We start from the raw sequence: 24,577 nt of genomic DNA on the forward strand, positions 1-24,577 counted from the left end.
AAAGATAACTATGAACTAAAACTTAGCTAATAATGAGCTAACCCTTAGTTCAATAAGTGAACTAAAGACCAGCTCATAAATGAGCTAAATTTCAGCTCAAATTTGATTGAGCTTGTAAACTCGAGGGAAGCCAAAAATGAAATTATTTTGGGCTTGAGTTGACCCCCCCCCCTTTGTCTACATCACAGGCGCGGGCATGACGCGAGTCCAAGTGCATCGCAACTAGGTCGCGAGACAGCGAGACCAGCGGGTCAACGAGATTGAGCTGTAGTGTATCGATTATCCGGGTCATTTCGGGTTGAGCTCAGATTTCCGAGTCAATCCGAACTGGTTTTTTAAACGGGTCGAAATCTCATTTATGGGTCAACCAGTTTCGGATCCGGGTTGACCCAAACCCGAAATTTTCAGGTCGGGTTCGAGTCGAGTTAAATATTGACACCCCTATGGTTATACCCTTATCGATACATTTTAAAAAAAGGTTTTTCCCTCTGGTTTTATGCAATCCAATGTTTAAGTACCAACATGTTCCTTCGGCCCCACAAATCATAGAACATTTTCAACTCAACTACATGTGCCAGAATTTTATGATTTTTCCCTCGGTAATGATGTTTCTTGTGGCACTATGCCACTTATTTCTGATGATGAACTAGATATTGAGAGAGTATACGAGTTACCAATGATCCAAAACCTAAGTTTACTATTATGCCAAAGTGTCTAAGCTTTAGCCTAAAAATATTATGAGTATTAAATAATGTTTCATGCGGATTATATTGATTAGCATTCAGATATGTTTAGATATACCAAAGCCTACAGTAGATCTTCTCCAACTTCCTCAAATATATTTAGATGTACCAAAACCTACATTGAATCTTCTCCAACTTTCTGGATTTTTACTCTTCCGTACTATCCATAACCTCAAAAAACATAACACTACTTTAGGTGATTGGGGTTTGCTTCCATCAATCCTATAAGATATTGAATTTGTGATTCCAACACCACCATCTCCTAGTTTATTGTCAGTCCATGTTATATAGATCTTACAAATATATTAAGTTTTCAGCACCGGGCAATCAAATCTACGTTTTTTGGACTACCTCCTATGATTGTTTCATGTATTGCATGGTCACTTCTTCCATTAGATGATCCAATGGTGTCACCTCCTCTACCTTGTTTATTTCCTGCAAAATCTTAAGGTATGAGTTTTTTACATGCCACATGAATTGATGCTTTGCAATAAATATTGGTTGATTTATTTATCATGGGTAAAGAAGAAGTCAAAATATACTAAAAAAGCGCTAATCAAAATAGTTTTCAAGCCTTTGTTTAGACACATCTTTATATTGCCCGAATTATATAACTTTAATTTTCAATTTTGTTTTGTAATTTGTAATAAAAATAAGGATAATAAGGATAAGGATAATCTAATCCTCATGTTAGGATCTATTTTAATTTATAAGAAGTGCTACTTATAAAGAATTTTGATTATTACTAACCGATTAATGAATAAATTATTAATAAAACCCATTTATGATTGTTCTTCTCTTTTGATATGTCGTAATGGTTGCTCAAAATTCTACACACAAAACTCCGTCAATCTTACTCTCTTATTTCTAATCAATTCACAAACTCTTTTCAGAATGATTTTACTCCATGATTTTGGTATTAAAACATCATTCATACCACTACCTCATCCCAACTCCAAAGGACATAGCCAACATGCATTTTCTTTTTCAATGTAACTTACTTGTTCTAAACAATGCTTCACTCCTCCATCCCTCTCAGGCTTCTCCTCCACCTTCTCTCCCATCCATAGCCAGCAATGAAACCATAAAACCACCAACTTTGCTCATACAACACCAATGACGGCTTACATTGAATCCTCTCCATCTAAGCACTCGATAGTACATACATAGCATCTATCCCCACTTAATCACTTTATTAGTCATGCTTGACTAAAGCCTCACAACAATCCCTGAACATTTCTCTTTTGTTCTCGCAAACTTTCACATATTCCCCCTTTCTCTCCCCTCCTACTCCACCTTCCCCAACCCATAGCCAGCTATGACACTATGAAACCACCAATTCTCCTCCACCATTAGTGATGGCTTTTCTTGCATCCTTTACAAGATAACCCTCAATATATATCTCCCTCAATCGCTTCATCAATTCCAATCGCCCTGTACCAAAGCCCCAAACTCACCCACAATAACACACCCCAATTGTTAATGACACTATAATAGCATCACCCTTACCTCCACCAATAAAGACAGGCTTAACACCTTAACTCCTATGAGAACTCCACTCCACAGAGAATACCTCAATGAATGTTTCACATCCATTCCCATCTTTATCACTTCACCCGCCCAAAACCTGAAACCAAATCATCACCCCACCTCGAGCAGGTGATGGAACTATTACCCCACAACTCCTAATAAGCCATGGGGTATGACTAGTTAGTTCATCTCTCTCTCTCTATCCTGCCTTTTGCAATTCAAAACAATGAGTTAAATTTTAAGTTTAAGTCAACCCTAACCTGACTCTGATGAGGACATCAGATTTCGACAGGTGTACCATCGCCGGAGACGCAGATCGACGGCTACGATCCAGAACCTCTATTTCTGATTTATTTGCATTTTATTTATGCTTGTATTTCTTGTTTCCTAGTTTGTGGCATTTATGTCATTTCAGTTTTTATTTTATTTTGGCCTACTTATATTAGGCCTCATGCAATGTAAGTTTTGGTGGATGAATGAAAAAAAAAGAAGTTATCTTGTTGTTCTCTTTGTGAGTTCCAAAACTTCTCTAGATCTCTTTGTGAGTTCTTGAGGAGAGAGCATCTTAGGCTCTTTGTGAGTTCTAGTGGATAAAGTGTTGAGGTTTGTGATCCTTAGTTTTCTTTTCTTCTCCACCGATCTCTTCCTCCTCCACCTCAAGAGAAGACAACCTAAACCCCTTGGCTTGAAGAACCCGACCCCACCCTGCTTGCCGCCGCCCCTTGGAGCCCAAGCCGCGGGCTGCCTTCCCACCACCGGCCGACCACCTTGCCACCGGCCTCCCGCCATCCGCCCACCACCCTTCTCTCCCCTAGCCATCATATTTGAAATTCAAATTTCAAATTTCAAATTCTTTCCAAATTAGAAGATCCAAATTAGGAAAGTTTTTATGTTGAATCCAATTTTAAATTAAATCAAATTGGATTTAATAAATTTTCTTTCCTAGTTCTCTCTCTATACCGCCGGCCTCCCCTTCCTTGGCTCCCTCACATTAATTCTCCATCAAGGCATTAATCGCAATCAATTTGAAATCAAATTTCAGATTGCTTCCCTCCCAAGTTAATCTAAATCTGAGAATAATTTCAGATTTAGCCCATACCACATCCACCCCAACCTAACCTAATTTCTCCCAAAGCCCTAGCCAACTTCCTCCCACTCCAAGCCGCCATCCTCTCTCCCTCTTCTTCCTTTTGGGTGCTCCTTCAACCCATGGCGAGGATGCATGGCAGATCCCGAAGTTGATCACGGAATCGTACTCAACTCCCAAGGAGACATCGACGTCGTCCGATCACCGTTCTTTGACGTCGGCTTTGGTTATGACGACACTGTTGAAGATTATTTAAATCAGATCATCCCCCATCTCGTGGACATTCTCGACGAGCAACTTCCGGACTACGAGTGGAGCATCAATGGCCATCCACCCGCTTCCCCAACTCCCGCTTCTTCCCCGGCGAGTAGTCCTCTCGGCATCACTTGTGTAATAGTGGTATCTCAAAGCATGCTTACGATCCTCTTCCGCTAGCCTCCACTTTCAAGAGTGATTAAAGGATCTCGAGGTGAAGGATCTATATTTTAAATGTGAGGCTTTATTATAGTTGGCTATTTGCATTATTTAAATCTTTGGTTATTCTTTTGCAAGTTCTTGTAATCTCCAAGTGTAATCAATTACTATGGCTTAATCTTTCATGACATCAACTTCTATTTGAGTAAGCTAGACTTTATTGATAGTATGCAAATTTCATAACTTTTATTAATCTCTGAAGTGCAATTCTTGTCACCGCATTTAGTTTCACATCAGACTCTCTAATAAAACGTCAAAAGCTGATTAACCATTCTAATTACTTTCAATCAATTAGTAAACAAAATTTTTCTGGCAATCTAGTCAATCAAAAACATACATCCTAAATGCAAAAGATCACTTGATGTTGCAAATATATAAGTAATACTCACCATGGATTTGATATACTCTGACCGAGCAAAACTACGATTACAGGCGTGTACAAGTTTCATATAAAAAAATAATAATAATAATGTGCAATAATGCAGAACTGCTGATAAGTTTCCTTCGATGACATTTTCAAATCTCGACTGAATCTATCCTTTATAAAAATAGAAAGAAATTCAGCCATGCTTAATTATTAATTTATTATTAAACAAGGGAACACTGTCTACCTGAATGGATGACTTTGCCATCTTATCAAGTGCCTTCTGCCGTTCTCGGTTGCGATGATAACGTTTTAGAACATACTTCTGCATGATTAATTTGAATTATAGTATAAGAATGCATGTATTCAATAATAGCAAAACAGGAGTTTGCATGCTCATTAAGGATAAAGAGTTTGATTACAGGAAATTTAAAAAAATAATAATAATCAGAAGGAAAACCACATTTTTCATACAGTTGAGTTAACAAAATAGAGAAGTCCATTTGATAGAAAGTTGTTTCTATATGATTGCTAGTTTGAATTTGTGCTCCTACAACAATTTAATATAACAAACAAATCATTTTTTAAATTCTTAAAGATGTTTTTAACTAAGCGTTTAAAAAATTGTATTTAAATTACCCAAAGCATTTGGTAGCTCTTTAAGGAACCTCATGCCAATAATTTACAAAAAGCAACCCCCTCACGGAACAGAAAAATTAAAGTTGCACTGCTTACCTTTTTTGTGCAACATCATGTTCATGAGACCATTGATTTCCTAAGCTAAAATTACTGAAGAATTTCATAAAAATGTGAACAAACATCATCAATGTATAGATGCTAGATTCTAAAAGGAAATGGAATGATGCACTGCAAGAAAAATAGCCATTTCCGATAGAATTTTCAGCAGACAATAGCTCGTCAGAATCACCAGCAGAAAACTTGCCGGGTTTAGTAGAATTTGCACCGAAATTTTTGGCTGAAGCCATAAATTCTGTCGAAAATGGCCATATTTCATCCATTTTCTCCCTTCCTCTAACATTCACAAGAAACAACATTAAGAACTCCATTTTCACGTGAAACACAGTCGTAGCCCGCCCCTTGGTCCCGAGCGTCACCATTTGTTGTGCTAGGATGGATTCGAGTCTCCATTCTCGGACCAATTCCTCCTTCGACTCATCCACTGACAGTCGCACGCATTCATCTGTTGTTGCTCTCAATCTAGCCTCCGTTCACTTGCTATAAGTTTCATAGTTATTTTAAATGTTTAATGACAATGAAAATTTATGCCCAAATTTGCAAATCAATCATATGAAAATTTGGGCATAAGTTTCATAATTATATCATTGAATTTCTCTTATGCTAATCAATCATATGAAAATAAATGATACTCTTTTACATATCAATCAATGAAGCTAACAAATTTTATCCATTTCAATCAGATGATAAAAGTGGATAATCATTATTTTATCATATATAATTAACTGCTATCAATTTTGTAGTTATATTTTGAAATCACATATAGGTTTTGGTAAAGACAAATTAGTAATATGAATTCTGAGTAATTTGAGAAAGTAGATGAGCTGTGAAATGTTTAATAGGTCCATCCACATTTAATTACTATAAGTATTTTGCCAAAGGATCATGTTAATCTCAGGTAGCTCAAAGCTAAATAAGATAAGCAATCACTCATAAAATAGAAGTTCATCTGATCTCTAGGTTGTTCAGAATTTGAGAATAAGCCTAAGATGCTAAGTAGTACTAAGCAAACAGGAAGATTTGATTTATTTAATATATATTAAAAATCTCTTGAACTATCAACCTATTTCACAATTCATAGATCAAAATCTGTTTGGCATAGTTAATTATTGAGCTCTATAATTGAACAGCAGAATTGATTATAACTTTAATAAGTTAAGAGCACATTAAATGTAAATGGCCAAAAAAAAGCTAATTGTTGAGATGCACTCAATTAGAATGTAAGGCAGCATGTGATGACAAATGGATTATTTTGCATGAAGCATACATTTATGCACAAATTTGTTAGATTAATTTCATATTCTTAGTTTGTTAGAGTTGAATATCTCTAAGTTAGGCAGATTAATGCAAGATTGTTCGTTTTCCATGTCTAACGCTTTAACGCTTTATGAAACTCTAGCAATTTTTTATCTATTTAGATAATAAGATTGTTTGTGTGTAGGATTTTATAGATAACATCTAATATAGATATTTAAAATCAAATAAATTGAATGTATAATCGACTGTTGTCTGGATGAAAGACATTAACAAATGAATTCATCAGATGAGTAAATTTTTTCATCCAGGTGGCATGCCAACCACCTTCTTTTATATCTGATGGCAGATTTCATTGTCATTGTTCAAAGCACAAAAACCAAACGTACCTTACACCAGATGAAGTTACCATTAATTTATATCGCAGAGGATTCACGCCAGAATATTAATTTTGGACTTCACGTGGCTAACACAAACCGCATTTCAACTCTCAATGCGGTATGTCAACAAGTTTCAAAATATTTGAGGAATAAAATATTATGACATATAAAAAATATGGTTTATGATGCAACTAGCCCACAATTTTGATAATATACAGAAGAGTTACAATAGGGAAGAGAAGCACAAAACTTCTATGATTTATAACGTGTTGTGCAACAACTAATTTAGGACGGGTGCACTACTCACTCAAAGGTATCAGTGACTGTAAAAATGTTGATTATAAAGGTCGAATTCAACATTCCTCGAGAATGTTTTAATCAATTTGTTTGGGCTCCTCAAGGAGACCAAACTTGCAGATAATATAATTCTAGTTGATTTATACATGACTAAAAAGTTAGTTTCCAAATTGGATTTGATTGCTACAAAAATAGATTGTTATGTTAACAGCTGCATATGTCGCCATTACAGTGCGCCACGACTTAAACCAAACTCTGGAAAAGTAGAAAATAGAAGGATGTTCCAGTTTGATGCTATCAAATATTTCTGTAATTTTATTTTTATTTGAACAATAGTATATTTTATGTTCTTTTCTTTTATTTAGCTATCTAATGATGGGAAAGCATCCAATGAACATGGTAGGTTGTGCATGGGGCATGGTAGACCTTTGGTTTGCTGGCTCGATTGGTCCTTTGGCTGCTGCTGGTTCACAGGTTGGCTGTTTGGGGCATATGATGAAGGTTGGGGTTGAGCACATTCTCTTAGTTGCTTGAGCTGAAGTTGAGTAGCTCATCAATGTTCTAAAGGTAGCTCATTAAGTAGGATTCAATTTTGGAGTGGACTTGTCCCTTCTCCTTCCCCTTTCTTCTTGTCTCTTGGAAAACCGTGGTTATGCTTACTATGCCTTGGCTCCTTGGATTCTCGGTTGGCTGAATTATGTGCCTTGTCCTTGGTTCTCATGGTGGCTGTTGGATTTCCCGAGCTGGGGGTTTAACCGTGGCATTTGGCGCCTTAGTTCCGTGCGGTTTCTTTGGTCCTGTGGCTGCCTCCTCGGTTCTTCGACTGGGTTGTTCTTTTTCATGAAAAGCATTGGGGAAAACCGTGACTTGGTGCTTGGGTTCTAGTGGAAATTAATGAATGTGACTATTGGTATTCTCCTATCTTGCCTATAAATATGAGTTTTTGTGAAGAGGGGGAGTTGATTATTTTGAGCAAATTTGCTATTGACCTGCGCATTATTGGAAAAGCTTGCGAGCTTGTTCCATTCTTCTTTCTCATCCCCTCTGGAAATCTTGCGAGCTCTTTCCACCCTTCGTCTTGGCTTCTAACCTCTTTCGTCTCTCCGCAAGTACCACTCCATCTGTATCCTTCTTCTTGAGCTTTGGTTTTGATTGTTGGTTGACTTGAAAGCATCTGTTGGAAGAATTGGAAGATATTGCAGTGGTGGACCATCGGTTTGCTAGCCCTATGCAATTATCTTATTTAACCTACAATTCGATGCATGTGAGGAATCCGCTCTGACGGTTGTCTGAAGATAGCATTGTTTTTATTTTTTTTCTTTCTTAAAAATCTCTTCGTCCTTTCTTGTTGGATTTTTTAGTGTTTTAGTTGATTACTGCTATTTTAATAGAGTCTGGTTTCAATTTTATCCATTGTTCTCTTTGTTTCAGTTTTCTTATACTTGTGCTTACATCAACTTGGTATCAGAGCAAGTTCGTCTTTTTTTGGTTTGTAAGAGTCTTTTTCTTTTGTGTTTGACAAATGGCTAATGAACAAGGAGATTGGCAACAAATGATGCAACAACAAATCAACACGGTAGCTGAAGCAATTGCTAATCTAAATGTCAACAAGCTAATGTTAATTCTAGTATTATATCTTCTGAAAGTGAGGAAGAAGAACCTAGAAATCAAAATAGGCGACAAAGAAATTGGGATTATGGAATTAAAATCGATGTCTATAATTTTGAAGAAAAATTACAACCTGAACAATTCATTGAATGGGTAGAGAAAATGGATCAATTTTTTGAATGGAAAGAAATTCCAGATAATCGAAAAGTCAAATTTGCAAGTTTAAAACTAACGGGGCATGCATTAACTTGGTGGAAAAACTTACAAAACAATAGATTAAGGAGAGACAAAGAAAAAATTCAAACTTGGGATAGGATGAAAGAAAAGATCAAAGAAAAATTTCTGCCTTCTGATCATTCAAGAACTACTTTTCAAAAGTTTAATAATTTGCGTCAAGGTAATCAAACTGTGGAAGAATACACTGAAAATTTTTATAAGTTACAAGCTGGAAATGATTTGGATGAGTCTGAAGAGAAAACTGTAACAATATATCTCAATGGGTTAAAATGGACGATTCAGGATCAACTAAACTTACATCATGTCGTCAAGTTAGATGATGCTTATCGCATGTCCTTGAAAATTGAAAAACAACATTTGCGGGGAAGCAACAAAATAACTGAAACATATAAGCGTAGACAAACTAGTGGAACTAAAACTCAAACTTCTGCGGGAACTTCGAGTGTAAAGGTTAAAGCTGTTGAAAGTCAAAATCAGGAAAGGGGTAGCAGGTACTAAACCTTCTGAACAATCTAAACTAATTGGGCCTTGTTACAAGTGTGGTCTATATGGTCACTTGTCAGCTACTTGCAAAAAGAATAATCCTCCACGAACTAATTTCATAGAAGATGACAAAGAAACAGAATAAGAGGAAGAGAATGAAACAGAATCTGAAAATGAAGCTGAATTAGAGAAATTTGATTTGGAGGGTGATGAAGGAGAACCGTTGCTAGTAATTCAACGAGTTTTAACTACTCAAATTGAACAGGAAGATAAATGACTTAGAAGAAACATCTTTAGAACAACCTGCACTGTTGAAGGGAAAGTTTGTACCTTAAGATTGATAGTGGAAGTTCAGGAAACTTTGTGTCACAACATATGGTAAAGAAGTTTAAACTGAAAACAAAACCTCTTGTTAGGCCATACAAAATATCTTGGTTCAAAGAGGAAAGCGAGGTTCCTATAACCAAACAATGCACTGTGAACTTAACTATTGGAGGAACTTATAAAGATCAAATAGTCTGTGATGTTGTACCTCTTGAAGTCTGTCATATCCTTTTGGGTCATCCATGGCAGTATGATCATAAAACCATCCACAATGGAGAAAAGAACACGTATTCCTTAATTAAAGATAATAAAGAGTTCACACTTTTTCCTCAAAGAAACATTCCTGACCTGGTAACAAAGAACAAAAAGCCTGCAAAGTCTTCCACCTCTGAATTGCTTCTGAACACAAATGAATTAACAAAGTCTGATGTGATATATTTGTTGCTTGGAAAAGAGTCTGATTTAACCATTGAAATTCCTAAAGAAGTACAACCATTGCTTAATGACTTTAATGATTTAATACTTAATGAATTACCAGCTGGTTTACCTCCAATGAGAGACATTCAACATCACATTGATTTAATTCCTGGAGCTACATTGCCTAATCGTTCACATTACAGGACGAGTCCAAATGAACATCAAGAACTTTCTAAACAAGTGTCTGAACTATTGAAAAAGGGTTTAATTCAGGAAAGTCTAAGTCCTTGTGTTGTGCCTGCTTTACTTACTCTAAAAAAAAATGGAACTTGAAGAATGTGTGTAGATAGCCGAGCCATAAATAAAATAACCATCAAATACCGGTTTCTAATTCCTAGGTTAGACGACATGCTTGATATGCTAAGTGGTGCTAAAGTTTTTTAAAAGATTGATTTGAAAAGTGGGTATCATGAGATAAGAATTATAGACCTGGAGATGAATGGAAAACTGCTTTTAAAACCAAAGAGGGCTTATATGAATGGCTTGTTATGCCATTTGGCTTGTCTATGCTCCGAGTACTTTTATGCGAACTATGAATCATGTCTTGCGATCTTTAATTGGAAAGTTTGTGGTTGTATATTTTGATGATATTCTGATTTACAGTATTCACCCATCTAAACATCTTTTACATGTCAAAGAGATTTTGAAAACTCTGAGAGAGCAAAAACTGTACATCAATTTGAAGAAGTGTTCCTTTATGACTTCGAGTTTGACATTCTTGGATTACATTGTCTCTACTAAGGGAATCAAAGTAGATCCTGTGAAAATTGAGGCAATAAGAAGCTGGCCTGTTCCTAAAAAATATCAGTGAGGTAAGAGGTTTTCATGGGTTAGCATCTTTTTATCGTCGATTCGTTAAAAACTTCAGTACTGTAATTGCTCCTATCACTGGTTGTTTTAAAAAAGGAACTTTTAAATGGACGTCAGAGGCTGAAACTACTTTTCAACTGATCAAACTAAAAATGAGTCAAACTCCAATTCTTAGCCTGCCGAATTTTGAAAAGGTCTTTGAAGTTGATTGTGATGATTCACATATTGGTATTGGTGCTGTTTTGAGTCAGGAAGGAAAGCCTATTGCATATTTTAGTGAAAAGTTAAATCATGTTCAATCTCGATATTCTACTTATGATTTGGAATTTTATGTCATTGTTCAAGCTTTGAAATTTTGGAGATGATATCTGGTTCAACGAGAATTTATTTTGAATACTGATCACGAGGCTTTACTGTTTCTTGGTTCACAAAAAAATCTGAACAAAAGACATGCCAAGTGGGTTTCCTTTTTGCAAGAGCACTCTTTTCATATCAAACATAAAACTGGGGTTTTAAATAAGGTTGCTGATGCTTTAAGTCGAAGATCTCACTTGTTGATAACTATTTTTCCAACTGTTACTTCTTTTGATTTTTTGAAAGACACTTATGCAAATGATTCTGATTTTAAAAATATTTGGGATGCATGTTTTGCTTCTACAACTGATCCTTCTGCCCAGTTTGTTATACATCAAGGTTTTTTGTTTAAGGGAACTAGACTTTGCATATCTAAAAGTTCTTTAAGAGAACAACTTGTGAAAGAATTACATAGTGGAGGTTTGGGAGGACATTTTGGGCAAGGAAAAACAATTGCTTTAGTTGAAGAAAAATATTTCTGGCCTCACATGAGAAAAGACATTGCCAAACTGGTTAAACAATGTAAGGTATGTCAAGTTTTTAAAGGAACTGCACAAAATTTTGATTTATATACTCTGCCTATTCCAAACAAACCTTGGGAAGATATTTCTATGGATTTTATTTTGAGTTTGCCAATTACTTTTCGAAAATTTGACTCTGTTTTTGTGGTTGTGGATCGATTCAATAAAATGATACATTTTATTCCTTGCAAAAAAACTTCTAATGCTTCTTACATTTTTATTTATTTTTTAAAGAAATTGTTCGTCTGCATGATATTCCACGTACTTTTACTTCAGATCGTGACACTAGATTCTTAAGTCATTTTTGGAGAACTCTGTGGGTAAAACTTGGAACTAATCTTCAATTTAGTAGTGCCTATCATCCTCAAACTGACGGGCAAACTGAAGTAGTAAATAGAAGCTTAGGAAATTTGTTAAGATTCCTTGCTGGAGAAAAACCATCTGATGCGGGCAAAAAATATAGGCGTGTCTATACCCTTCGCCCACAAATAATGGAGACTGAGCTTCTACCGACGAAAATGACTAAAGACGAGAATAGGAGAAGAACAAACTCTTACATTTCAAATAAAATGTAAAAACTAGAAATCAAAAGACTTACAACAATGACTCTTGCAAAATTTAACCGACTTACAAACTTTGACTCGATCACTTGACGACACACAAAAATTGCTTCACTTAGAGAAGAAGGATACAGGTGGAGTAGCACTTGCGGAGAGACGAAAGAGGTTAGAAGCCCGAGAAGAAAGGTTGGAAAGAGCCCGCAGGATTTCCGGAGGGGATGAGAAAGAATGGTTGAAAGAGCCCGCAGGATTTCCAAAGCAAACCCGCAAGTTATAGCTTTTCCAAAAATAACATATCATTCAACTTCTTTTAAACATTACAAATCCTCCCATATTTATAGATGTGAAAGAGGAATACTAAGAGACACCTAATAAATTCCCATAGGAATTCTAAACATCACATAGCATTAAAATACCTAAAAAACATCCCAAGCCAAGGAACCGAAGAGGCATCCACGGGAACCAAGGAGACCGCCCGGAACCAAGGGGCACGGTCACGGAAAGAGCCCAGGCACGGGAAAACCAGCAGCCTGCCGGAATCCAAGGGGGCAAATGCACAAAATACTAAAGGCCAAGGAGGAAGCCAAGGAGCCACCTCATGGGAAAAGAAAAACATCAATCTTGGAATTCCAAAAGCCCTTTTGGAACTCAAGAGACACCATAACTTAAAACATTAAAAACTATAATAAAAGTGCATTAAATAAAAGATAAATATGAGCTAAAACTTAGCTAATAATGAGCTAACCTCTAGTCCAATAAATGAACTAAAAATCAGCTCAAAATTCTTTGAGCTTGCAGACTCGGGAGAGGCCAAAATTGATTTAATTTGGGCATGAGTTGACCCCCCCTTTGCCTACATCACCATCTCAATGGGACTTAGTGTTGCTCAGGCTGAGTTTGCTTACAATAATTATGTTAATCGTTCCACTGGCAAAACTCCATTTGAAACTATTTATGGGCAACCCATTCCTCACATTTTGGACAGAAACTCCTTATCCTTACCCCAAAAAAACTAGTGCGGAAGCTTTTGAAACATTTGACCACATAAAAACTGTCCAACAACAGGTTATTGAAAAACTCAAAAAAGTTACTGCTAAATATAAGTCTACTGTTGATAAACATTGAAAAGAAGTGAATTTCAATGCGGGTGACTTAGTTATGGCTTACTTTCGTCGCCAACGATTTCCTATTAGAACTTTTAAAAAGTTAAGCAGAAAGAAATTTGGCCCTTTTCGTGTGATTCGAAAATTAGGCACTAATGCCTATTTGCTAGACTTAGCAAATACTGTTGGCACTTCTCCTATTTTTAATGTTTCTGACTTGTCTTTGTATGAAGTAGATTCTAATGATTTTGTAGATATTGAAACTTTACCACTCTCTGCTCCTTTGGTAAAGTCTGAAGATCAAATTGAAGATGTTGTTGATATGAGAGTCATTAAAAGAAGGCATGGGGAACACAAGAAGTTCTTGGTCAAATGGAACAATCGGTCATTGACTGATTGTACCTGGATTGATACTGCTGATCTAAAAAAGAGAAAATTGGAACTTTATGAACAAGTTGCTAATATGTTCTCATCAGAAGATGAGAATTTTCCACCAGGGGAGAATTGATACTATCAAATATTTCTGTAATTTTATTTTTATTTGAACAATAGTATATTTTATATTCTTTTCTTTTTTTTAGCTATCTAATGATGCGAAAGCATCCAATGAACAAGGTAGGTTGTGCATGGGGCTTGGTAGACCTTTGGTTTGCTGGCTCGATTGGTCCTTTGGCTGCTGTTGGTTCACGGGTTGTCTGTTTGGGGCATATGATAAAGGTTGGGGTTGAGCTCATTCTCTTAGTTGCTTGAGCTGAAGTTGAGTAGCTCATTAATGTTCTAAAGGTAGATCATTAAGTAGGATTCAATTTTGGAATGGACTTGTCCCTTCTCCTTCCCCTTTCTTCTTGTCTCTTGGAAAGCCGTGGCTATGCTTACTGTGCCTTGGCTCCTTGGATTCTCGGCTGGCTGAACTATGTGCCTTGTCCTTGGTTCTCACGGTGGCTGTTGGATTTCCCGAGATGGGGGTTTTCCCGTGGCATTTGGCGCCTTGGTTCCGTGCGGTTTCTTTGGTCTCGTGGCTGCCTCCTCGATTCTTCGACTGGGTTGTTCTTTTTCATGAAAAGCATTGGGGAAAACCGTGACTTGCATGTGCTTGGGTTCTTGTGGAAATTAATGAATGTGACTATTGGTATTCTCCTATCTTGCCTATAAATATGAGAAGTTTTTGTGAAGAGGGGGAGTTGATTATTTTGAGCAAATTTGCTATTGACCTGCGGGTTATTGGAAAGGCTTGCGAGCTTGTTCCATTCTTCTTTCTCATCCCCTCCGAAAATCTTGCGAGCTCTTTTCACCCTTCGTCTTGGCTTCTAACCTCTTTCGTCTCTCCGCAAGTACCACTCCATATGTATCCTTCTTCTTGAGCTTTGGTAGTGATTGTTGGTTGACTTGGAAGCATCTGTTGGAAGAATGAAAGATCTTGCAGTGGTGGACCATCGATTTGTTAGCCCTATGCACTTATCTTATTTAACCTGCAATTCGATGCATGTGAGGAACCCGCTCTGACGGCTGTCTGAAGATAGCATTGTTTTTATTTTCTTTCTTTCTTAAAAATCTCTTCGTGCTTTCTTGTTGGATTTTTGAGTTTTTTAGTTGATTACTGCTTTTTTAATAGAGTCTGGTTTCAATTTTATCCATTGTTCTCTTTGTTTCAGTTTTCTTATACTTGTGCTAACATCACAGTTATTCGATCAACTTACTTGCCCATTATTCCTAGACTATGACGTTTATATGCATCAATAGGCTCTGCTACAGACATGAGATGGCATAACGAACATATCTCTCAAGCAAATTTTTTAAATCATCAATCAAAAGCTGAGGCCTTTAAGCACTTTGATAGAATATATCCTACTTTTGTCGCATAACCAAAAAATATAATATTGGAATTATGTGCATATGATTTTACTCCTTTCAGCCAAACAGCATCACCTTACTTATGTTAGCCAAAGATAGATGTGCTCTTGCAACCCCTAATTGATGACCTTAAATTGTTATGGGAAGAGGCATGATTACATATGATATTTCCACCAAATAAAATTTTGTAATGATGACAGTATTGATTTGAATAATTGGTGACTTTCCCGCATACAGTAAGCTATCAGGTTGGAGCATTGCAGGCAAGTTAGCTTGCCCATATTGCATGAAAATATATTAAATCGTTCACATTAAAACATAAAGGCAAGAACACTTAGTTTGATTGTCACCATATATTCTTAGCTGCTAAGCATCAATACATGTGAAACAATGATGCTTTCACAAAAAATAAAGTCGAGATAGCACAAACTTCACAAAAGTTAACTAGTGATCAAATATTTTAAAGAGTAAAAATGATACTCGCAATCATTGATGCACCTACATTAGCTGAGTACAAAGTCTTGGATATGGATTGAACCAAAATTGGACCAAAAAGAGCATTTTCTGGTCGTCGTCGTATCGCTGAACAAACTTGATCAGACATAACTTAGATTGCATGCATATTGAGAAAAAGATTTTTGAAAATGTTTTCAACACGGTTATGGATATAAATGGCAAATCAAAAGATAAAATAAAAGGAATGATAGACCTGAAGGATATTTGCAGAAGAAGACATCTAGAATTGAGAGATGGTGGAAATGGAAGACTTCTAAAGCCAAAAGCCCCATTCATCCTAAATTTAGAACATATGCAATTAGTTTGTGAATAGGAGCAAAGCCTAAAACTCCTCGATGGATATGCTTCCAATCTAAGTAGATGTGTTGACATGAGATCGGAGAGATTATTTGGAATGAAAAGTCATGATTGTCATATATTTATAAAATGTCTTATGCTTATGGCATTCAATTACCTATCGGATTCAATTTTAAATCCAATAACTGAACTATTTTTTTTTTAAAAGGCCTATACTCTTGCAGAAGCTTTAGCTTTAAAGAGAAAAGACTCCATGGAGCATCGTCCTGTACATTTATCTTATGAAGCCAGAGTTGGTGGTCCGGTACAATATCAATGGGCGTACCCATTTGAAAGGTAGCCTTCCTTTTAAATAAATTTTACAATTACAATATCTTGAACGATGGACAAAACATTAAAAACCATTGTATTGGCATGCATCTAAAAAAATTAAGAAGACTATTAAAAACAAAGCAGGTCCTAAAGGATCAATATGCAAAGCATATCTCTCGTACAAAACAGCCAATTTTGCTCATACTACTTCGCACCATATGTACAACCATCAAGGACAAAGGTATCTCGAAATCTGGGTATCCCGGATCTTGTTCAAACTTCGAATATATCAGTGTTTAACTCACAGGGTGAACAAGCAGGAGTTTACACCACACGTTATCTGACTGATAGGGAGATTAGAGATGCTACGTTATAAACCCTACTTAATTACCAAGAAGTTGAGCCATATTTCGAGTAACTTATTTAAATCTCTTAGCGGTATTGCAATACATTGATGGCTACAACAACATCAAGCATTTATCCCACAATGGGGGATCGGCTACATGAATCTTTTTTCTCTATTGTGTCATATTAAGAGTCAAATTCTCATTTAAATCTAATAAAGAAAGGTCATTTCTAATATTTTTCAACCAAGACTTGTTAGGTCTACCTCTACCTTTCTTCACATAAGCCAAATCCAATACATCTGCTTTCCTAACCGGGCATCGAAAGATCGCCATTTTATGTGACCAAACCATTTAAGGAGACTCTCTCTAATTTTATCTTTCACATGAGCTACTCCAACCTTTTCACATATTTCCTCATTTTGTATCATGTCTCTAAGAGAAAAGCCACTCATCCACCCGAGCATCCTCATCTCTACAACACTTAACTTAATATTATGCTTCTCTTTTAATTGCCAACATTTTGCACTAAAAAGCATTACAGGTCTTACCAGCATCTTAGAGAATTTTCCCTTAAGTTTGAGAGGAAATTTTCTATCACACAACAAGCCTGATGCATTCCTCCACTTCAACCATCCAGCTTGAATTTTACTAATAATATCCTCATCTATTTCACCATCACTCTAAACAATATACCCAAGATATCTAAAATTTGTACTCTTATTAATGACTTGATCGTCCAAAATCACAATCCTCCACTGGATCTATTACTACTAAAATTACACTCCATATATTTGATTTTAAATATACTCAAACAAAAACCTTTACACTGTAATGTTTCATGAAGTTTATAAATTCTTTGACATATCTGCAACATCAGAAGTTTTAAAAAAAATTTAAAGCTGACTTCCCAAATTGGTTCAAGTCTTTAGAACGTACGTTAATTTACACTTCATAATCATATGTTGAAAAGTAAGATTATACTAATCCTCCTCTAGTCCTACTTAGAGAGTTTTACTTAATGCACTTTTCAGGTTCACATGCAAGATAGTAATATTCCGGATCAAGGATTGATAGATCTAACTTGGGGGGCCAATTAGATCAGTGAAATGTAGGACAATTTCGTTGTAAATGGTTATAGATTCCATCTTAAATCTTGGTATGAAGGTCAGAAGATAAAAAATTGTGGTGTCTCCGTTAGATGTAACAATCACACAGATGATGAGTGTGTAGTCTTACAAGAGGTCTTACAGTTACAATATCCAGGTGAAGGGAACATCTTATATCTCTTTAATTGAAGGTGATTTGATCCAGTGCAAAATAAAGGTACAACTATACAAGAGTATATCCACTATATGGTATTACGTTAAGCGAGGCAAGAGATACGCAAAGTATGGCTCATTTGTCATAGTTGGCTGGGCAAGCCAAGGGTACTTTGTTAACTATTTAGGTAGAGTGCGGGCTAAACAAGATTGCTTGTAGTAATTAAGACAAAACTCATAGGCATTATTGAGACTAGTACAACAATACATGCAGCACATCAATAAGTATGTATATCAAATTTTAAAGAGCCTGCTAATGATGTTGACGATTAACTCATATCAAATTAGAGTGAGTTGCAGTTAGAGGAGGTTGACATTAATAGTGAGGAAAATATTGAGGACAAAGCAGTTGGTGAGAAGGTGGCATGGTTAGAAAAAAGTCAATCAAGTATGAGTAGTAGTGAAAAGCTGAATATATTTTTCAGTTAGTAAGATTTCTATATTCATATTTTTACAGCACTTTTCTTTTTTGTTTTTTTACAGCTCTGCTTATATACATTTTTTACAACAGTTTCCTATATTTAGTTCTTATAGTTCTTCTTATATGCATATTTTTACAGCATTTCCTATATTTAGTTTTTTCAGTTCTAACTTTCCATATGTTGCATATGGTATCTGGTGATGATCCCCCTCACAAGTCAATCATGAATATATTTGGCAGGCGGAAGAAGGTGATCGAGTAATGGCCCATTTGGCAGGGTCAGATCATCTGAGGGACCCTTCTTCACATCATTCCACCCTAACCCAGTTGAATCCGACCTTGGCTACACCTATAGCTAGAGCACTCAGTTTCATTCCCCATATCCTCGATTTCCTTCACTAGACCCTACGTTCAGCATTCATCTCTACCCTTACGATCCCTCACCATCATCTCAAGGAGTCCCATCCACCTACCCATATCTGTCATACAGCCATTCTATTACTCAGCATTCCCTCAACCATTTCCAAGAGGGTTGTCCACATTTAAAGAGCAGAGACCTAAGGGTACGGCATGGCTAAAGGCAACATGTAAGTAATGAATGTTTTAATTTATTCTGATGATTTGATAAATAATTCTGAAATTTATATCAACGTTTTGAAAACCGGACCGGACAACGAACCGGAAAAGGGAGGGGTTCACGGTTCGACCGGTTCAACCGGTCTAACCGGGGTCGAACCGGATGACGTAATAAATAATAAGTATTATTTAAATTTAATACAATTAACATAAAAATAATGTTATCATTCAAAGTATGAGATAAAAAATTAAATTAAAAAAATTATGAAACATAAAAACTTATATAATTAAGTAAAATAATTATTTTAAAATCTCACATAAAAGTAAAAAAAAATCCCACATCCCTTAGAAACACTTTCTTGCTATTGTTTATATAGCATATTTAGATTCCTTGCACCAAGGGAGCACATGGGAGGTCATGTGAAGATGTGTCATGATGCTGTGAGTACAAAAGTGCTTATTATATAAAGTGTATTTAACTTTAATTAAATGTTTTTAATATATATTAATTTATTTATTTAAAAAAATACTTAAAATTTGTTAGATTTGAACCGGTCGGTTCAAAAATAATCGGACCGGTTCAACGGTTCGCGGTTGAACCGGCCGGTTCTGACCGGTTCAGTCCGGTTCTTTGCAGAAGCGGTTTTAGGGCTGAACCGGACCGACCTTGTGACCGGTTCACGGTTGAACCGGTCGAACCGGCCGGTCCGATCCGGTTTTTAAAGCACTGATTTATATTGTATGCAAACTTCATCCATCGAGGCAGCCAACACATAAGATATAGGACATCATACGAAGGAAGTTTGATACTCTGTATGTATCTTAGAAGAAAATACCTTAGGAAGTTCGGGACATGTGGTTCCAAGAGTTTGAGGTTAGCAATAAACAATAAAGGTAATCTACTTGCAGTTTAATTACTCTAATTCCAATTGTTGTGTTGTAATGATAATATGTCGAGAGATTTCTACTAGTTATCATAGCAAAATGCAAAGATTAGAAAAAATTTTAAAAAATGTGAATCAACTCGCCTACGAGACATGTTTACAAATATTAAAATCTGGCGAGAGACTGTTTTAGCTTGGTGAGGGTGTGTGGGCTGAGTAGACCAGAGCTTGGGTCAACCCATATTATAGAAGAAGGGATCATAATAAGTTGAGCAGAGCTTCAGACATTAGGGGCATGGGTAGCACCCTCTAAGCTGGCATCTCAGTTCCACACATTGAGCATAGACGACATTTAGTAAGAATTTTTACATATATTTTATATGATCTCAGATTTAAAAAAAAAAAATTGTTTATGCATGCTTATCAAAATATATTGAAGAAAGAAATGTTAGGTAGGTAACTCGTTGTTGTTGAGTTGCACATTTGTACCACCAGTGCCAGGAGGACCAATAGTGGATAAACCAGGGAGTGATAAAAGCCTTTGTGAGTTTTGAAGCTTAGAATATTAATAGAAATATTTTACGTGATATAGATATAATGGTTATATTTATCTTAAATTTTCTAGGACTATACACAGCTTCGAGAGAGCCAGGCTATAGCTGGTAAGGGATCTTCTACGGGATCAACAAATTAATCTTACTAGAGTATATGGTCACAAGCAGTAGGCAGAATGCAGAAGGGCAAAGTTTATGGATTAGGCTCGCAAGCCTATGCATTCAAGGGACAATTTAGTTCATCAAGCTTCTTAGCTAGCAGCCAGGAGAGGTTACTTAGCCAACAGATAACAGCCATAGCAGCCCAACTTGAATAAGTGAGAAAATAATAAGCTGATATATAAATGCAGCAAAACAGATATTGGATGAGCTATATAGAATCAAGGAGCAATTCCATGAAAAATAGCCTACATGGACCAAGGAGAATTAGGTGACTGAAGAGGATTAGAGCTTGGATGATTATAATTTTTTTGTAAGTTGTTTGTAATGTTTAACAAATAAAGTATTTTGACTATAGTTTGTACAGTAAAATGCTTGATCATCATATAAATCAATGTTATTCTGGAAATGTTTAACTATTTTACTATTTAAGTTCATCATGTGACTGATACATTATTTGTTGGTTGTTGTAAGATAATTAGTTGTGAGCTTCGAAAATTTTTGCCCTAACTCCGTACATTCTTTTATTGACGGGAAGGTTTTAACGGATTTAGGTTCCGAGGTAAATTTTCAGAAGCCGGATTGAGTTTTAGATAAGATACTACCTAGAGATATCGCTCAAATTTTGTGAGGACTTTATGATCTGAGTTTTGGTTTCCTATAGGCACAAGCCCCTATGGTTAATTACCCTTCTCGATAAAAAGAGATAACTTTTGATTAAGGTTAGTCATTAAATAGGTCGCAATAATTATATAATGTATAATAGCAATAATTTTAGGATTTTAATTTGGTTTTAAATTTTGAAGTTTAAGATTTGAAATTTATTGTCATATACTTAAAACGACTGATGTGGGAATGAAGACGGACCTGATCAAAATCCCATTTTCCATCAACCTGGGCTGTCATGATCCCTGATCTACTTAATCAGAGGAGATAGTCAACTCAACCTGATAGAAGAAACTTTGTCGGCATCCATGAGTTGCTTCTTCCAAGAATAACTTATAGATCGAGGAAGGATGTTTGTCTAAGGTATTGAATTGAAGTCAACCTTAACTAATAGAGGATTTTATATCTTATAGAGAGCACCATATAATTCTATACTCGGGGGGATTTTAACAATTAGAGAACATACAGGTTTTGACTGTAACCGCAATGTAGTGGTGCCATTTTGCAGCAAAACTATCAGGTCATACAGCACATGCCACGTCCCTGGTGGTAATGAATCAACTGAGAATGAATTGTAATAATACATTCCATAAGACATCTGCTCTTTGTAAACTAAAATTATTCTTCAGTTAATCATCCTCTCCAAACCATTGCGAAGTGTGGAAGGATTTTAGTTTTATGTTTTTTGTGATTAAATTTTCATTTAAATATTTAAAACTTGATAGGTATTAGATTTTGAAATTTTAATAGGCTTTAAAAATTGACCCCTCCTGTTAAGATTTTATGTCAACATGGTCATCATCGGAGTAAATATATTATCACTTTAAATAATTTTTATTTTGCATTAGGGGTTGAGCATTTTGAAAATATAATCCCCTCTAGTTGAGATTTTTGTCAACATGACAATCATCTGGATTACGTTAAAGTTATTTCAAATATTTGTATTTATTATAATTTTAAACACATTTAAAAGCATGATCTCCACTGGTTGAGATTAGCTTTCAACAAGGTCATCATCAAAGTTTAAACACTTTTAGGAAATCCGTGAAACATTCTCATATCTTGCATTTAGGATCTTGACGTAAAGATCAGAGTACATGCGAAACTTGTTTTTATGTGTGATTTAACATCATTTGTTGTTATCAAATTTAGCTATTTAACTTTAATCTTCTAGATATAGATGAAAGGATAGCAGGCACACCAATTTAAAGATATCAAAGTCATTTGATACTCTTTTATGAGATGAATTGATATGACAATGTATGCAAATCCTATTACAAGAGGCGGACAAGATCCGCCTCAAACTCCTGCCCCCCTTGTGGGGTGGGGTCCAGCAACAATTAGACAGGAAATGAAGTGGATTAGGACGCAAAAATTCAAAAGATGGGTTGTTTTGGGATTTGCATTATTTTTGTACTCTTTAAGTAGGTTATTTTGATATTTTCTTAGGCTTAAGGTTATGTATGTAGAATTTTTTAGGAGGTTTGGGCGATAACCAGCGGCTAATGATTTGCTAATGATTTGGGAGAGATTAATCTTTCTCTCCAATTGAAGATCCATTATATCTTGTTCATTTTCTTTCATATATCATCGATTAAAAAGCTTTTATCCTAGTTTTCCACATCGTTCTTCTCAATTTTGGACTTTGCTGAAATTAAATTTCATCCAAAGTTTTTCATCTATTTCTACAAGTGCTTCTATTAAATTAGTATCAAAGCAATTTTTTGGAATAAAATAGAAGTCTTCATCGTTGATTTCTGTTGTGTTTCCTCTCCGATCTTGTTTTTTTTTTTACTATTTGAAGGCTAGATTCGCATCAAAGTTATTATTTTTTGTTACTGGAGCCTAAATATGGATAATTATGAAAAAAAAAAAGAAAGGTAGAAGTGTTCGAAGGGAAGATCGGACAATTGAAATCTGAAATTTCATATCTCCAAAATCAATTTTCAGATTTCAAAAGCCAAATCTCAGTTTTCACAAGATTGTTGACCCTAAACCGTGGACAGCAAAAAAAACAAAAAAAAAAGAGAAAAAAATATCAAATCCTCACCTGCCCCGCCCCATCTCGCACGTCGTGGAGGCAATCCGCACGTCGTCGAAGCAGGTCGCACATCGCTCGCACGATCGACGTCTTTTCTCCCCACGACTTCGCACAACGAGCTCGCGTCGTTAAATGGCCACGAAAAGGAGACCTTCGGTCTCTTTTCACGCTCCCGAGCTCACATTCTCTCTCTCGCTCTTTCTCCTCCTAGCCGGATCGGAAGTCAACATTTCAATCGGAAGCAATACGGGAGCTCACCGGCTGTGAAGATAACCTTCTACCTTTCGTGCGCTTCTTCCCTTCCCTCCGACGTTCCCTTCCTGTTAGGATCGGAAGTTACACATTTTGATCAGAAGCCGCATAGGGAGCTCGCGACTGTGATGATAGCTTTCTGCCTTCCGCATCTTCGCCTCCGCTCGTGACCGTTCGACTTTGCTCAAGCAACGACTTTCCCTTCTAATAGGAATCGAAAGTCATAACATTTTGATCGGAAATAACAAGGGAGCTCACCGGTTGTGTAGGTAACTTTCTCCCTTGCACGGTCTTATTCGGCCAAATCCAGTAAAAATTGGATTTTTAATTAATTATAATGATAATTAATTATCGTTAATTATTAGTTAATATAGTTATAATTAATTAACCAATTATAATTAATTAATAATTAGTGATTAATTATAAATTATAATTATCTAGTTAATTATAATTAATCTTGATTAATTATAATTAGTCATCATTTAATTATAATAACAATTAATTTACTAATTATAATTAATTAATAATTGATAATTAATTATAGATTAAAATTAATTAATTAATTATTAAAATTAATTAATTATTATTATAATTAATAATAATAAAAAATGTGTTGCTCTCCTTGCCTCGATCCACGAGCCTCCACCATCAAAGCCCGCAAAGGTATGGATCTTCTAAACTCAGATTCTCACGTCGTTGTTCGCAGCGGACCGGAAAACCGCCTATACACGCCTTTATTGCGCGTGGTGAGATGGGACCCCGGTCCGACGCCTACGACAAGGCGAGCAATCGCCTAAACTCTACTTCGGTATTCGTGGCGCACCGGAAAACCGCCTATACACGCCTTTATTGTGCGTGGTGGGATGGGACCCCGGTGCGGCACCTACGGTGAGGCGGGGGCACCCATAAGTACCTCCGAGCGGGGGGAAAGCAAACTGTGCATTTTTAAACAGGTACCGAAGACCCCATACACGCCTTTATTGCGCGTGGTGGGAGGAAAGAGCACGGCCGCGGTGTCCT

General features: G+C 36.1%; 1 protein-coding gene across 1 annotated transcript in view; it reads right to left on the reverse strand.

The window, feature by feature from the left end:
- The window catches only part of LOC110106320 (chaperone protein dnaJ 13), an 83,885-nt gene that overhangs the window by 19,899 nt on the left and 39,409 nt on the right, over positions 1-24,577 (reverse strand). Inside the window, exon 10 of the mRNA XM_020836188.2 lies at positions 4,446-4,523. Within this exon, the coding sequence (XP_020691847.1) occupies positions 4,446-4,523 (78 nt within the window). The remainder of the gene's footprint in view (positions 1-4,445; positions 4,524-24,577) is intronic.

Source organism: Dendrobium catenatum, unplaced genomic scaffold, assembly GCF_001605985.2.
Source record: "Dendrobium catenatum unplaced genomic scaffold, ASM160598v2 fragScaff_scaffold_547, whole genome shotgun sequence".
NCBI lineage: Eukaryota > Viridiplantae > Streptophyta > Magnoliopsida > Asparagales > Orchidaceae > Dendrobium > Dendrobium catenatum.